At 35.1% G+C, this 18247-nt stretch overlaps 1 protein-coding gene across 1 annotated transcript in view; it reads left to right on the plus strand.

Moving 5' to 3' along the window:
• The window catches only part of COG5 (component of oligomeric golgi complex 5), a 324959-nt gene that overhangs the window by 198247 nt on the left and 108465 nt on the right, over positions 1-18247 (plus strand). Inside the window, exon 11 of the mRNA XM_087821091.1 lies at positions 7047-7128. Coding sequence (XP_087677217.1) covers positions 7047-7128 — 82 coding nt within the window. The remainder of the gene's footprint in view (positions 1-7046; positions 7129-18247) is intronic.

Below are 18247 nucleotides of genomic sequence, written 5' to 3' on the forward strand. Positions count from 1 at the left end.
AGCAAGAGAAAAGCAATCTTACCTACAAAGGAGCTCTCATACTGTTGTCAGCTAACTTATCAGAAACTCTGCAGGTCAGAAGGGATGGCATGAACTATTCAAGGTAATGTAAAACAACAATCTGAAATCAAGATTATCTAGCAAGACCATCATTCATAATAGATGGTGAAATAAAGACCTTCCCAGACAAAAAAAGGGCTAAAGGAGTTTATCACCACCAAACCAACATTGCAAGAAATTTTAAAGGCACTGCTATAATTAGAAGTAGAAATAAAGAAACATAGGCATAAAGAAATAAAATGGCAATAGATAAGTATCTCCCAATAATAACCTTAAATGTAAATGGATTAAATGCTCCAATAAAAAGACATAGGGTAGCTGAGTCAATAAGAAAATATGACCCAAATATATGCTGTCTACAGAGACCCACCTCAGAACAAAAGAATCACACAGGATGAGAGTGAAGGGATGGAAAACAATTTTCCATGCAAATGGAAATGAAAAAAAGGCTGGGATAGCAATACTTCTATCTTACAAAATAGACTTCAAAATGAAGACCATAACTAGAGACACGAAAGGTCACTATATAATACTGAAGGGATCAATCCAACAGGAGGATATAACCCTGATAAACATATACACCCAATACAGGAGCACCTAAATTTATTTAAGAAACTTCTGGAGGACTCTAAGGGAGAGATAGACAGTAATACAGTCATAGTAGGGGACTTTAATATCCCACTGACTTCCCTGGATAGGTTTTCCAGGCAAAAAATTAACAAGGAAACAGTGACCCTAAATGATACACTAGATCAGATGGATTTAATTGACATTTCCAGAGCATTTCACCCTAAAGCTGCAGAATATACATTCTTCTCAAGTGCACATGGGACCTTCTCAAAGATAGACCACTTGTTAGGACACAAAACAAGCCTTTACAAGTTCAAGAAGAATGAAATCATATCAAGCATCTTCTTGGACCACAGTAGTAGCATGAAATTAGAAATCAACTACAATAAAAACACTAAAAAACATTCAAACACATGGAGGCTAAATAGCACGTTATTAAACAATGAATAGGGTTACCAAAGAGATCAAGGAAGAAATCAAAAACTTTCTGGAAAGAACTGAAAATGAACTCACAACAACCCCAAATCTATGGGACACAATGAAAGCAGCTCTGAGAAAGAAGTTCATAGCACTATAGGCCTACCTCAAAGGACAAGAAAAACTTCAAAATAAATTATGTAACCCTACAACTTAAAGACTTAGAAAGAAAACAACAAGAAAAGACCAGAGTAAGTAGAAGGAAGGAAATAATAAACATCAGAGCGGAAATAAATGACATAGAGACAAAAAAAATTACAAAAGATCAATGAAAACAAGAGCTCATTCTTTGAAAAGATAAACAAGATGGATGAACGTTCAGCCAGACTCATTAAGAAACAAAGGGAGAGGACCCAAATAAACAAATTCAGAAAGGAAAGAAATGATGTAACAACTGACCCAACAGAAATACAAAGGATTATAAGAAAATACTATGAACAACTATACTCCACCAAGCTGAACAACCTGGATGAAATGGACAAATTCCTAGAAAAATAGCGCTTTCCGAAACTCAGTATGGAAGAGTCAGGAAACCTGAATGGGCCCGTAACTGCTGATGAAGTTGAAGCAGTAATCAAAAAACTCCCAGCACACAAAAGGCGTGGTCCAGATGGCTTCATAGGGGAGTTTACCAAACATTCAAAGAACTAAACCTATCCTCCTCAAATTATACCAAAAAATCCAAGAGGCAGGAACATTTCCAAGTTCTTTTTAGGAAGCCAGCATTATCCTAATTCCAAAACCAGATAAAGAAACTACAAAGAGAGAGAATTACAGGCCAATATCCCTGATGAACATAGATGCTAAAATCCTCAACAAAGTATTAGCAAATCAGATCCAGCAATATATTAAAAAGATCATACACCATGAACAAGTGGGTTTTATTTCAGGGAGGCAAGGCTGGTACAATATTTGCAAATCAATAAATGTGATCCATCACATAAACAAATTCAAATACAAAAGTCACATGATCATATCAACAGATGCAGAAAAGTCATTTGGCAAAATCTAACACCTATTTTTGATAAAAACTCTGCAAAGTGTGAATAGAGGGATCATACCTTAACATAATAAAGGCCATATATGACACATCTATAGCCAACATCATACTCAATGAGCAAAAACTAAAACCATTTCCCCTAAGAACAGGAACAAGACAGGGGTGTCCACTTTCCCCACTCCTATTCAACATAGTACTGGAAGTCCTAGCCACAACGATCAGACAAGAAGAAAACATAAAAGGCATCCAAATTGGAAAGGAGGAAGTAAAACTGTCATTATTTGCAAATGACATGATATTGTGCGTAGGATATCCTAAAGACTCTACCGAAAAACTGCTAGATTTAATAAATGAATTAGGCAAGGTAGCAGGATACAAAATTAACACCCAGAAATCAATGGCATTTTTATACACCAATAATGTACTCTCAGAAAGAGAAATTTAAAAAGCAATCTCTTTACCATTGCATTAAAAAAATTAAGATACCTAGGAATAAACTTAACCAAGGAGGTAAAATACCTGTACTTGGAAAACTACAGGACGTTGCAAAAAGAGATAGAGGAAGATATAAACAGGTGGAAGAATATGCCTTTTTCGGAAGAATTAGCATCATTAAAATGTCCATACAGTCTTTTTCGCAACGGGTTTGCTGCCAGAACACAGGTGTTTTGAAAACCACCACTAACCCAAACCCAAAATGGGAAAGGAAAAGACTCATATCAACATTGTCTTCATTGGACACGTAGATTCTGGCAAGTCTACCACTACTGGCCATCTGATCCACAAATGTGGTGAGCGACAAAAGAACCACTGAAAAATTTGAGAAGGAGGCAGCTGAGATGGGGAAGGGTTCCTTCAAGTATGCCTGGGTCTTGGATAAACTGAAAGCTGAACGTGAGCGTGGTATCACCACTGATAACTCCCTGTGAAAATTTGAGACCATCAAGTATTATGTGACCATCATTGATGCCCCAGGACACAGAGAATTCATCAAAAACATGATTACAGGCACATCTCAGGCTGATTGTTCTGTCCTGATTGTTGCTGCTGGTGTTGGTGAATTTGAAGCAAGTATCTCCAAGAATGGGCAGACTCGTGAACATCCCATTCTGGCTACCAGATTTCTTCTTTTCTGTTTTCTTTCTCTGTCTTATTTTGGAGGAGCTCTCACTTCCACTTAATAATTTCTCCCTGTGTTTTTCTAGTTCTTTCTCCCAGTTCTCATTCATTTTTTCTTCAAATTCACCCAATGCCTTGGAGCCATTCCATTTCTTTTCTAGTTGTTCTTTCACTTCTTCCCAGGTAGGCCTTGGTCAATTGTTGGCCCTAAAGACTGGACTGGACCCCTTGATTTGGTCTTTGCTTTGGGTTCAAAGGGACACCCGGTTGTCCCATTTCCCCATGGTGCTGGACTGAGCGCACAGTCAGACTCCGAGGGAGACCGGGCCAGCGAAGCAGCTGAAGTGGGCCCACACTGAACCTTCTGGCGACTTCAAACTTCAAAATTTTTTGTGTGACAAAGTGAGACAGCAACCTACAGAATGGGAGAAAATACTTGCAAGCCATATATCTGATCAGGGGTTGATGTCCAGAATATATAAGGAACTCCTACAACTCAGCAACAAAACTCAATTTAAGTATTTGTAAAGGACTGAAATAGTTATTTCTCCAAAGAAGATATACAAATGACTAACAAGCATATGTTAAAATGATCAAAATCACTAATCAGGAAATGCAATGCAAATCAAAATAATGAGATACCACTTTACACTCATTAGGATGACTATAAAAACAACAAACAAAACAAGTGCTAGTGAGAAATTGGAACCCTGGTATACTGTTGATGGGAATATAAAATGGTGCAACTGCAAAGACAAACAGTATGGAGGTACCTCAAAAAATTAAAAATAGAATTACCATATGATTCAGCAATCTCACTTCTGGAGATATATATCCAAAATAATTAAAAACAGGACTGAAAAGATATTTGCCTACCCATGTTCATTGTAGCATTATTCACAATAACCAAGAGATAAAAGCAACCCTGTTGTCCATCAATGGATGAACGAATAAAGAAAAAATATATATATATTTACACAAGGGAATATTATTCCACCTTAAAAATAAGGAAATCCTGTCACATACTGCAACATGGGTGAAACTTGAGGACATTATTCTAAATGAAACAAGCCAATGACAAAAATACAGATATTGTGCAATACCAGTTACATGAGGTATCTAAAGTAACACCCTTTGAAACAGAAAATAGATAAGTGGTTGCCAGGGACTAGTGGGAGGAAGAGAAGGGCAGTTCATTTGGTACAGTTATCCCTCTACATTCGAGGAGGATTGGTTCCAGGATACACACACACCCATACCAAAATCCACATGTGCTCCATCCAGTCTCATATAAAATAGTGTAGTATTTGCATATAACCTATGCACATCCTCCCTAATTTAAATTATCTCTAGATTACTTGTAATACCTAATACAATGTAAATGCTCTGTAAGTAGTTGTTAGACTATATTTTTTAGGGAATAATGACATGTTCAGTACAGATGCAACCAATGTAGGCTTGACTACATAGTACACATCAGCGTCAGTGTAACTTTTTATCTGAATATTTTCCATGTCCAGTTGGTTGAATCTGTGGATGCAGAACCCATGGATGCAGAGGTACAACTGTATAGAGATTAAGTTTTGCAAGATGAAAAAGTGCTAGAGAGCTATGGCACAGCAAGCTGCGTATAGTTAACAATACTGTACACTTAAAAATGGTTAAGATGGTAAATTTTGTAGTTTTTGTACAACTATTAAAAGAGAATTATACATCATTTTCTATGAATTAATTTTTAAACAATATTAGAACTGGGTATTAAGCATTTGATTAATTAAAGAGTATTAATTGCCTTTTATTCACTCAGCTATAGATTTCTTTACTGGAGACATTGGGATATTAATAGATTTCATAACATTAAATGGTATTTGCATTGCTGACATAAATCCTACTCATTTATGTAGATAATTTCAATAATTATTTTAATACACTGTTGAAATCAATTTGCTTTCATATCTGAGAATTTTATACTTGATTTTTAAGCAACATTGACCCACATTTTCTTTTTTAAATGTATGCATGTGTATGTATGTGAAATTGTATATAGTCATCAAATTTTCCACATCTTAGAGGGAAAGCTTTTAGTTTTTCACCATTATGATACTAGCTGTGGGTTTTCATACATAGCCTTTGTTATGTTCCTTCTGTTACTAGCTTGTTGAGTGGTTTTGTCATGAAAGGGTGTTGAATTTTATTGAATGCTTTTTTGTACATCAGTTGAGCTGATCATGTGGTTTTTGTCCTTCATTCTGTTAATGTGTTGTGTTACAATAGTTCTTTAATATGATGAAAAACATACACTTTAAGTGCATGATATACAATACACATTGTATAAAATCTTGGGAATCTGAAGCATTGCTTAAGAAATTAAATTATTTGATTTGCCTTTCCTACGGTATACAATACCCAGAATTCAAAGCAAAAGACATTAAAAAAAAGAAACAAATTACAAAAGAAAGAGAAGTGTGCATAGGTAAAAAATGAGAAATCAGTATTTTTTATTTTTTTTTTTGGTCATTTTCTTCATTTATAACCTTGAAAATTAGAATTTCTTTTGTTACAAATGCAAAACTAAAACAACGAATTTTCTAAATATTTTTATGACAGTAGTCATCTTTGAACATTAGAAAAATTATATTGATAGGGTGAGCCATGTGAAATTATCGTTTTTCGTATTTCAAAAATAAAATGTTGACAATTTGATATTGTTTACCACACGTGTAAAAGTACCTTAAAAGTACTTGGTAAAATTTCTAGAAGTGTGATTCTGTATAACAGTATTAAAGTACTTCGTCTTGTTTTAACAGATGATACTTGAACTGATATTATCTTTTTTTAGTATTTACTTTTTATAAAAATATGTTTTTATTGATTTTTAGAAAGAGAGGAAGGGAGAGGCATAGAGAGATAGAAACATCAATGAGAGAGAAACATCATCAATCTGCTGCCTCCTGCACGCCCACTACCGGGGATGGAGCCCGCAATCCGGGCATAGGAATCGAACCAGCAACATCTTGGTTCATAGGTGGATGCTTAGCCACTGAGCAGCACCAGCTGGTAGTAGTTACTTTCTAAAACATGTATTCCAACTTGAATGAAAAAATATTGTGCTCAGCTAAATAGTAGTAATTCCTGTGACTTAAAAGCAAACAGAACTGTTTCAGGCAGTTGTCTTTTGTAGTTGTGAATTATATCCTGGTGGTTCTTAGTCTGAGAATGCTTTGTCCGTCATTTTGTTATGGTCACAGAAGTTGTCTTTTTTATATCAAAAGGTGATGATAATAATTGTAATAACTAACATTCATTGAGGGTTTATTACATGTCAGGAACTGTCCCAAGATTTAACTTTTACAGACTTCTTAAATCTTAATAATAATCCTGCAATGTAAAGAAAGGGAGGAAGAGCGGAAGGAAGGGAAGGAAGAAAGGGAAGAAAAGAAAGGAAAGAGAGGTGGAGAGAGAGGAGAGCGGAGAGAGAGAAAGAGAGAGAGAGAGAGAGAGAGAACACAACAACAACAAAATAATCCTGCAATGCGGGTACTGCTATTTCCATTTAACAGGTGGGAAGGGGTCACAGATGAGTAAGCAACTTGCCCAAATCACGCAGCTAGTAAGTAGCAGAGCACAATGATCATTTTTTACCTGAACATGAGATGTGATTTGAGTGATCTATATATTTCTGCTTAATTACTTAATAATTTCATTGTTTGATAGCTGTTTTAGAAATTTTCATTTCAATACATTTTAAATAAATTTTCACATCTTATCCATTATAATTTTAAAAAATTAATGAATAAATCCTTTTTTGGGGGGGTCACAGGATGGACAGTCTGACATTTTATACACATTTTGGAATTCCGTTACTCAAGCACTTTATTCTCGATTTCAAGTGGCAACAAATTGTAAGTATATGATTTATTTTGCAAATTCATTTCTTTTTTTCCTTTTTATTGAATTTATTGGGGTGACACTGGTTAACAAAATTATACAAGTTTCAGTTGCACAGTTCCACAGTGTAAATTCATTTCAAAGTTGGTTAGTTACTTTGAAATTTAATGTCAAGAAATTTTCCTCTGTTGGTTTATAAAATATACTGTCATTTCTTAGGTTAGCCGTATATTCAATTTTATAAGCAATAAGTAAATTTTTTTGCAGTTATTCTCTTGAATAAAATTCATCAAAGAATTCGTTAATTCTCTGTTATTCAAACATAGAGGAATTCTGTCTGAACTTTTCTTATGTGTAGAGGGTGTAAAGCAATTGATGTTCAAGAATTTAATTAATGCTTGTAGAATTATTTTCCTAACTAAAAAATATTAAAATGACAGACTTTATAGCTTTTTTCTTATTGTTAAAAATGAGCATTTAATGAATGAACTGATGAAATACCTGCATCATGAATTAAAAGTTGTTTCTCCAAATATGATTCACAAAACTCTCTTAATTTGTTTTTGCCGTGAAGTAACTGCAGAGGGTAGTTCTAAACAATGAAATATACAAACTAGCTAATATCTTACACGTGTTACTGTCTAATCACTGAATATAAGAGTATTAAGTGTACTTAGGCTTTTTAAAAGCATTTTGAGAGTAAATTTTTATTCACAAACTTTTACTGGAAGTACCTAGTACATAAAAATACTATTTAGTCACTGGCAACACGGGGTTGAATAACCCTCACTACTTGCCTCCCTAGTTCTATTTCTAAAGAAGTATGCTGTAAGGCTCTGCCCTCCATACAAGAGTTCTTCGCTAATGTAGAAGTTAAGCAGAGGGTTTATTTAGGGCTGATTTACTCAACTTCTACAAATCACACTAATCAGAGAATACTTTACACCTCCCTGCATTAGGTATCTGCTTTGGTCAGCTTCTTCTGAGGTATAATTTAATACAGTAAAATTCGCCAGTTTTAAGCAGAAAATTCTTTGAGTTTCAACAACCGTTTACATCCCATAGACTCTATCACAATTAAGATATAGAACATTTCCATCACTCCTGAAATTTCCCTCATGTGGTTTTGTAGTTAATCTCCTATTCCCACCTTTTGGCTCCTGGCAACTAATGTCAGTAAGTTAGCTTTTCCTAGATTTTCATTAAACAATCATGCACTATGCATTCTTTTATATCAGCATAATTATTTAAGATTCATCCATGTTGTTGCATATATCAGTAGTCCATTTCCTTTTTATTGCTGATTAGTATTCCATTGTATAGATATAAACAACTTGTTTATCCATCCCTCAGTTGGGGAACAGTTGGGGTGCTACAGTTTTGGGTTATTATGAGTAAAGCTAACTGCAGTCATTTACTGACAGATCTTTTGTATACATATATCTTCATTCTCTTGGGTAAATACATAAGGTTGGGATTTCCTGATAATTTGATAAGTATATGTTTAACTTTGTAAATAATTGCTAAACTATTTTCCAAGATAGATGTACCATTTTGCATTCTCATCAATAATATATGATAATTCCAGTTCTACATTCTTATCAATCCATGATATTGTCAGTCATTTTAATTTTAGCCATTCATGTGAGTGTGTAGTGGATTTTAATTGTGGTTTTAAATTCCTTTAGCCTAAGTACTAATGATGACTATATTTTCACATACTTACCTACCATTTTTATATCTACTTTGGTTACATGTTTGTCAAAATTATTCGCTTTTAGTTTAGTGTTTTGTTTTTTTAAGTTTATTGCTTATTTTCTTATTATTAAGTCTGAAGAGATCTTTATATATTCTAGATTCAAAGTTCTTTTTCAGATGGGTATTTTACAAATATATCCCCCTTGTCCGCGGTTTGCCTTTTCATTGTCTTAACAATATCTTCCAAATGACAGCAGTGTTTAGTTTTGGTAAAGTCACATTTATCAGTTTTTCTTTGTAATTTGTGGGGTTTTGTTTTTAAGGTTTTTTAATCGAAGGAGTCTTTGTCTAACTGAAAGCCAGAAGTATTTCCTTCTATATTTTATTCTAGAAGGATTACTAGGTTCTTTGTAGTTAATTTGTGAATATGATATGGATCTAAAAGTCTGTACTCTGCCTGTTAACTATCCTGACTGCTTTTGTTGAAAATCATGTGGTTATATATGGTAAAACTATTTCTAGACTGTTTTATTCCATTTGTTTGCATGTCTATATTTGTGTAAATACCATATGATTTTAATAATAAAGTATAAGTCCTATTTTAGCTTCTTTATCAAAATAATTTTGCTTATTCTAGGTCCTTTGCATTTCCATATATATTTCAGAATCAGGTTCTTGTTCCTATAAAAATGTCTCCTGGGGTTTTGATTAGGATTGCATTAACTCTACAGAGCAATTTGTAATGAATTGACATCTTAATAATATTGAGTCTCCTCATCTCCATGTGTGCTATATCTTACCATTGATCTAGGTCTTATACACTTTCTCTTACCAATGTTGTGTATAGTTTTCAGTCTGCAGATCTAGTAATTCTGTTGTTAAATTTATTATAATTTCATATATTTTGAAGCTATTATTAATGATACTGGTTTTAAATTTTTCTTTATAGTTGTTCATTGTTAGGATATAGAAGTACACTTGTATGCTTGACTTTGTTAACCTTACTAGTTGTAGTAATTTTTAATTTTTGGAGATTTTTTTTTTTATGATTTTCTATATTGATGATCAGAAGTTCTGCAAATAAAGACAGTTTACTTCTTTTCCAATCTAGCATCCTTTCCTTTTTTTTTTTTTTTTTTTTTTGGCCTTGATACACTGGCTGGTACCTCTAATATAGTGTAGAATTGAAATAGTTTTTACCTTGTTTATCATCTTAAAGAGAGATCATTCAGTTAACCTTTATATGATTTTAACTGCAGGTTTTACAGTGATGTTCTTAATCAAGATGAAGACGTTCCTTTCTACTTCTTGTTGTTTGAGAGTTTTTATTTTGAAAGTTGTTGATATTTTTCAATGTTTTTCTTCATCCATTTAGATGATCAGATAGTTTTAGTTATTTTAGTCTGTTAATATCATGAATTATGATGTCTTTTTCCAGTTTTAGTATCAGGGTAATACAAACCTCAGAAAATATATTGGAAAGTATTCCCTCCTCTTCAATTTTCTCAAGCAGTTTGTGTAGAATTAGTATTATTTTTTCCTTAAATCTTTGGTAGAATTCACCTAAGAAGTCATATGGGCCTGGACTTTTCTTTGTGGGAAGGTTATAAGTACAAATTCAACTTCTTTCATAGGTATAGTCATTTATTCTTGAATGAGCTTTGGTAGTCTGTGTCTTTCAAATATTTTTTCCAATTTATTGAAGTTTTCTAATTTATTGGCATAAAGTTGCCTTATGCTTCCTTATTATCCTTTGAATGTCTGTAGAATCTGATATGATGTTCCATATCCCATTCCTGATATCATTAGTTCCTTCTCTTTTTTCTTAATTATGACTAGAGTTTTATTAATTTTATTCATCTCAGAAAACATTTCATTTCATTGATTTTTTCTATTTTCTATTTTATTGATTTCTGCTCTTATGTATATTATTCATTTTCTTCTCTTTGCTTTGGGTTTGATTTGCTTGTTTTCTTGTTTATTAAATCTAAGTTTAGGTTATTAATTTAAACCTTCCTTTTCTAATTTAAGTGTTTATGCTGAAATTTTTTCTACAGTATTTTGGCTACAAATCATTGCACCTTATTATTTTTCCAAACATATAGAAAAGTTAAAAGAGTAGTGAAATAACATCTACATATCTATGTCTTTGATTCAGTAATTACTCATAGTTTTCCAACTAAATGAGCATTTTTAGAGTCTGACATGTTAGCTTGCAAGTTGAAATTCATGAATTATTTTAGGGGGTAGTTTTTAAAATATTCAGGTGTAGTATTAGAAAAACATAGTCTTTCACTAGTTCCTAACTTCATATTTGAAAGTAATGGGTTTTCATGAGAATGGTTATCATCATGAAGTTTTCTTCACACTGTAACCCAATTATGTTTAATGGAGTACAATTACTAATATACCAGTAAGAAAATATAGGAGTAAATATTCCAAAAGAGAATTACATGCCAGTATCCCTGATGAACATAGATACTAAAATCCTCAACAAAATATTAGCAAATTGGATCTAGCAATATATTAAAAAGATCATACCCCATGACCAAGTGGGATTTATTCCAGGGATGCAAGGCTAGTACACTATTCGCAAATTAATAAACGTGATACATCACATAAACAAATTGAAAGACAAAAATCATATTGCTATGAGAGATATCTGAGATTCTGATATGATCATATCAATAAATACAGAAAAAGCATTCGATAAAACCAAACACCCATTTTTAATAAAAGCTCTCAGTAAAGTGGGAATAGAGGGATCATACTTCAACATAATAAAGGCCATATATGGCAAACCTATAGTCAACATCATACTCAGTGGACAAAAACTAAAACCATTTCCCCTAAGAACAGGAACAAGACAGGGGTGTCTGCTTTCACCACTCTTATTCAACATATCTCTGGAAGTCCTAGCCACAGCAATCAGACAAGAAGAAAACATAAAAGGCATCCAAGTTGGGAAGGAGGAAGCAAAATTGTCATTATTTGCAGATGATGATATTGTACTTAGAAAATCCTAAAGACTCCCCCAAAAAACTACTAGATTTAAGAAATGAATTGGCAAGATAGCAGGGTACAAAATTAACACCCAGAAATCAGTGGCATTTTTATACACCAATAATGAACTCTCAGAAAAACTCCAAAAACAATCCCTTTACCATTGCAACTAAAAAAATAAGAAAACTACAGGACTCTGAAAAAAGACATGGAGGAAGATATAAACAAATGGAAAAATATACCATGTTCATGGATTGGAAGACTTAACATCATGAAAATGTCCATACTACCCAAAGCAATCTATAAATTCAGTGCAATCCCTATTAAAATACCAACAGCATATTTCACAGAGCTAGAACAAACACTTGGAAAATTTATATGGAATGAAAAAAACACCCTGAATAGCCATGGCAATCTTGAGAAAGAACAAAGTTGGAGGGATCACAATACTAGATATCAAGTTATACTACAAAGCCACTGTAATCAAAACAGCCTGGTACTGGCTCAAGAACAGACATATGGATCACTGGAACAGAACAGAGAACCCAGAAATTGGCCCACACCATTATGGTCAATTAATATTTGACAAAGGAGGCAAGAACATACAATGGAGTAAAGACAGTCTCTTCAGTAAATGGTGTTGGGAAAATTGGACAGGTCAATGCAAAAAAATGAAACTGGACCACCAACTTACACCATACACAAAAGTAAACTCAAAATGGGTAAAGTTTAAATGTAAGATGCGAAACCATAAAAATCCTAGAGGAAAATGTAGGCAGCAAAATCTCAGACGTCTCCTGTAGCAATATGTTAGCTGATACATCTCCTAGGGCAAGAAAAATGAGGGAGAAAATAAACAAATGGGACTTCATCAAAATAAAAAACTTCTGCACAGCGAAAGAAACCATCAATGAAACAAAAAGGGAGCCCACTGTTTGGGAGAACATATTTGCCAATGAAACATCGGATATAGGATTAATTTCCAAAATAGATAAGGAACTCATACAACTTAACAAAAGGAAGACAAACAGTCCAATTAGAAAATGGGCAAAGCACCTAAATAGACACTTCTCCAAAGAGGATGTACAGATGGCTAAGAGACATATGAAAAAATGCTCAACGTTGCTAATCATTAGAGAGATGCAAATTAAAACCACAATGAGGTATCACTTTACACCTCTCGGAATGGCTATCATCAACAAATCAAAAAGTGCTGGCAAGGGTGTGTAGAAAAGGGAACCCTAGTACTCTGGTGGGAATGCAGACTGGTGCATCCACTATAGAAAGCAGTATGGAGCTTCCTCAAAAAATTAAAAATTGACCTGCCATTTGACCCAGTGATCCCACTTCTAGGAATATATCCTAAGAAATCTGAAACATCAGTCACAAAGAACTTAAACCCTATGTTCATAGCAGTGCAATTTACAATAGCTAAGATTTGGAAACAGCCCAAGTGCCCATCAGTAGATGAGTGGATAAAAAAGCTGTGGGACATTTACACCATGGAATACTATGCAGCTGTAAAAAAGAAGGATCTTTTATCCTTTGGGACAGCTTGGAGGGAACTAGAAAGTATTATGCTAAGTGAAATAAGCCAGTCAGAGAAAGACATGTACCACATGATCACACTTATATATGGAATGTAATAAACAAAATAAACTGAGGAACAAAATGGATCCAGAGACATAGAAGCATGGAACCAACTGAGGGATCTCAGAGGGAAGGTGTGGCTGGAGGAGTGGGTGGAGAGAGATTAATCAAAGAACTTATATGTTTATAAGCATAACCCATGGACACAGACATTGGTCTGGGGAAAGCCTGGTGGTGGAGTGGATGCTGGGTGGAAGGGATCAATGGGCATAAAAGTGGGACATCTGTAATATTTTCAACAGTAAAGATAAAGATGCTTTAAAAAAAAGTAAATATGCTTACAAAATATATGAGCATAATTATAAAATTTAGTAATACCTGTATTTAGAATTTGAAAAAGCAAATGTAAAAGCTCATTTGTGGCTGTTTCAATGTATCTGTTCTCAGGCATTCATTAAAAATGTATCTTATGCCTGGCTGGCATGGCTCAGCAATGGAGCATCAACGTCTGATCCAGGATATCTGGGTTCAGTTCCCGGTGTGGGCACAGGCCTGGTTGTGGGCTCAATCACCAGTGCGGGGCATGCAGGAGGCAGCCTATCCATGATTCTCTCATCATTGATATTTCTCTCTCTCTCTCCTTTCCTCTCTCTGAAATTAATAGAGACTTTTTTTTTTAATGTATTTTATCACTTTAAAAACTTTTAAAATCTTGGAGTTATAGTCAATATTTTATTTCTTGAATTAAATTTAAATTGTATTTTGAATATTTCTTCTCTCAGTATGACAGTAATGTATCAAAAAATAGCCTTTAGCATACTTGAAAATTTTAAACCTTGAACCATACACCTTCTAGTATTGTTTATTTAGCACACTTGGTTTATCATTATATAATCTAAACTTCATTCCAACAAGTCACACAAATATTAAGAAATGTAACGCTAGGGAGTGGAACTGGAATGGAAATGTACTTATCTGCTAATTTGATCACTTGTTCAGTTCTGGATCTGGTTGATTGGATTTTCTGCTCATGGATTTTCTGCTCATTGTAGATATTTTTTTTCTACTTTTCTGCATGTCTAATAATTTTAATTGAGTATTAGACATGAATTTTACTTTGTTTGGTACTGAATACTGTTGTCTCCCTGTAACTATTCTTATTCTGGATACTGCCAAGTTATTTAAAAACATCTTGGTCCTTTTGAGTCTTGCTTTTATGATTTATTAGCAAAATCTAAGCAGTGTTTAGTCTAGGACTAATTATTTCCCACTACTCAGGCTAGACTCTTCTTGGTACTCTACCAGATGCTGAATTTGAGATTTTCCAGTGTGGCTTTTGGAAACAGGTACTCTTCCAAGTTTTGTGTTACCTGTAAATTCTCTCTAAAGCTTTGCAGAGTTTTTTCTCCAAGACTCTGGAAATTTCCTGACATGCATATGCTAATTAGTGTTTTACTGAATTCTCAGTGGGAACCATTTGCAGATTTCTGCAGTTCTCTTGTCTCTGGTATTATGTCCTGTGTACTCTAGTGGGTTCTGTTTTTCTGGTCTCCAGGGCAGTTGCGAAACCTGGGCAACTCGTGCTAGGAAATTAGCTGTGGTGATTGAAAAGTTAAGGTTGGTGGTGCTCTGGCAGGCTAAATAGCCATTTCAGACAGTAAATAAAGAAAAATTGAACTTACTTAAGGAAAAGGAATGGGGATATCCAAAGGGAATGGCTACACAACACGGAGTCAAAGGGTATTGGGTCCATGATGGCAGCAAAATACTCTCAACAATAAATAATATAAATATACACACACACACTTGGGACAGTGAAACAAAGAAGAGCATAGAAGAAGAAACAGGAGAACCTAAGCTGGGCTGCTTTTACTCTCTGAGAAATCAAAGAAAGAAGGGGACCATGGAGACAGGTTCAGGGGGTAGGCCCGGGACAAGCAGCCTCATGAGGTCCCCTCAGAGGAAAGGGGGATGGAGATGGCGCTGGCATGTGCTGGGTCCTTTGTCCTGAGCGTATTTATCTTTCTTGCAGGTGGAAATCTTAGGGGAGGTCTCAGGGGAGTGTCCTAATAGAATATTCCTCAGCTTTCCAGGTGTGCTCTTCCAGGTCTTGGTCTCCGCTGATTGGTCCGTGCCAAGGCAGGGGGTCATTAGTCAATGTAGCTGGTCCTGAGGCAGCCAGGAAGCCACTTGTCTGGTTTTGCTGCTTTTCTGGGTCTGGAGCTGAAATACATCCGAGGCTTAAATGTTATCTTTAGGGAGGAAATGCTCAGGAGCCTATACAGCATGACCAGAGATATGCTGAGGGAGGATAGGTTACCCTGGGGACAAGGTTCTTATTTTCCCAGTTTTGCCCCTTGCTAGGCATCTGGGTCTCTGTACCTGGGTTTGCGTACCTGGATTTCTGTACCCGGCCCACCTAACAGTGATTGTAGGGCACACCTCATTTGTTTTTGTCTCTCAAGGAACGCTATCTTTATTGGGTTTTTGATTGTTTTAGACAGAAGGGTAATTCAGTCCCTGTTACTGTATCTTGACCAGAAACAGAAGTCCCTCATCTAGTTTAAAGAACAGTGATTAAAACCGATCCTTCTGGGTCTAGGATCCAAACCAAGGTCCTTCTTCACACTGCCTCTCACGCCAGTAGAACTAGACAGAGTTTGGTAAAGTGGAACAGAGACTTTATTCTTGATCAAGGAAAGGAAAAGAGTGAGCTCATGCTCTAAAAGCACCTTCTCCCTGAATTGGGGGAAGTTTGGGAGCCTTTAAGGGGTAGGTAAGTGGGATCAGGGGCAGTGATAAGGGTGGAAAGGTCTTAGAAAAGGGACAATAACCTCTGGGAGAAGTTGGGGTATACAAGGTCCTGAAGGCTCAATTTCCACATGGCACCAATTGTGCCCAGCAGTGCGCATCCCCACCACCTGATTTTTACTAAGTTAATGAAGAGAACTATTCCAGAGGTCAGTGGGGGAATAGGGGTTCTGCTTCCAGCAATCTGGAGCTGGCTGGTTCTGCAGTTGAGCTGCCTGCTTGAGCTGTCTGCAGACGATATAACATTAGCAGTTTCTCTTAGTTCCTGTTTGCAGGTATAGCTTGTGACATAGTTTAGATACTTGGGAACAATAGGATCTCCTAGATGATAGCCCGGTGACAAAAGTATGTCTCAAAATACTGTATGGTGTGTGTGTTTAATGTTACTGTCATGTACTTGTCTTTAGTCATCTGCTTTTTTATTTTCGTTAACTATTACAAATCTTTGACTCTCTACATGTCCTCCTTTTTCCCACTGTCATTCTCAGTAGCCACCTTATCTCCTGGGTCATCAGGATAACTAATATCATTAGGAAACTCTTTCAATATCTTCCCTCCAAAGAAAAGCCTTATTTCCTCCCTGTGGGCCTTGCTTTTCCTCAAGGCCACCCACTTACTGATGATGCCTGCCCACTTGCTTTGTTTACCCCATTGTCTCGGCAACATCCTTCATACTTTTTTTTTTGACTTTTTATTTGTTGATTTTAGAAAGAGCAAGGAACAGGGTTGGGAATGGGGAGAAAGAAGGAAACATTGATTTGTTGCTCTACTTATTTATGCATTCATTGGTTGCTTCTTGTATGTGCCTTGACCCGAGATCAAACCCACAACCTTGTCATATTGAGATGTTGCTCTGACCAACTGAGCTACCCAGCCAGGACCACATACTTTTCTTTTTCTATCTTGCATTTCTCCTTTTAAAAAAAATTTCCCCCTGAGATAGAAACCTATTCAAGTTGCTGTAATCTAATAAACACTAAAACAAAACTAGTTATTTTCTCTTTAGTTACTATTTAATCTCTCCTCTCCTCGTTTTATCCAAATTTCGTCTTCATTTTCATACTGTTTATTTCTCAACTAGGTGTACTCGAGTTATCGTCCACTATTCTATTGAAATTGTTCTCATTAAAGTAAGCAGTGACCTACCTCTTAATTACAAAATCCAGTGGATGTTTTTCAGTTCTTATTTTATGGGACCTACCTGGCTTGTGTAGTCAAAGAAACTACTGAGAGGAAGTGTAGTAGTTTTAAGCAAAAATCCCATTGATATTTCACATTCAGAGTGGTCAGTTACTTCTAATAGCATTATTATTTCAATAACTACCTTTGGGAGAACTCCAAAGTAAGTTGTTTGTAAAGCACCTGCCATTTATATAGCACATACAGTCCCTGATGTGTACTGTAGTACTTAAAATTAGAGATACAAAGTATTAAGGAAATTCAACCATCTGCAGAGTTGAAGATTCTACACAATGTAACAGATTGTCTAAGTAATACTTTGGCAGAAAATATCTAAGGGAAATTTGTCTAGTTAGGAACATGTTCTATCTGATTATAAATGCTCATGCTTAGAAAAAGAAGATCTACTAGACATAACAAGATATAATCCAGGGGTTTGACAAACAACGAATTTACTTTTTTCAAAAGATGAGGGGCCTGAACCTGTCACCATGAAGATTCAAAGTATCCTGTATAGGAAATCTTCTGCTTTAATTATCTATGGGTGATAGCTATTTCCAAGATGATTCCTAAGCTTTGTGTCTGTTATTTTCTATTGTAGTTTCCAGATAATAATATTTGTTCACTAACCTGTTGGATTATGATACATATTTTTAAGTTCAACAGAAACAAATAAAGTGAACATTTCCATTTTAAACTGTTCCAAATGAAAACATAATTCTTTGTGATCTGATGATTTTTCCCAGAACGTCTCATCCACCTTACTTTGCTTTATTTTCTCCATATCTCTTATCACTTTCTAATATTTCACTTTTTCATATCTGGACCCATCCCCCTGCCACCCACTCCCTC

Source organism: Miniopterus natalensis, chromosome 10 (assembly GCF_054644295.1).
Source record: "Miniopterus natalensis isolate mMinNat1 chromosome 10, mMinNat1.hap1, whole genome shotgun sequence".
Classification (NCBI taxonomy): Eukaryota; Metazoa; Chordata; class Mammalia; order Chiroptera; family Miniopteridae; genus Miniopterus; species Miniopterus natalensis.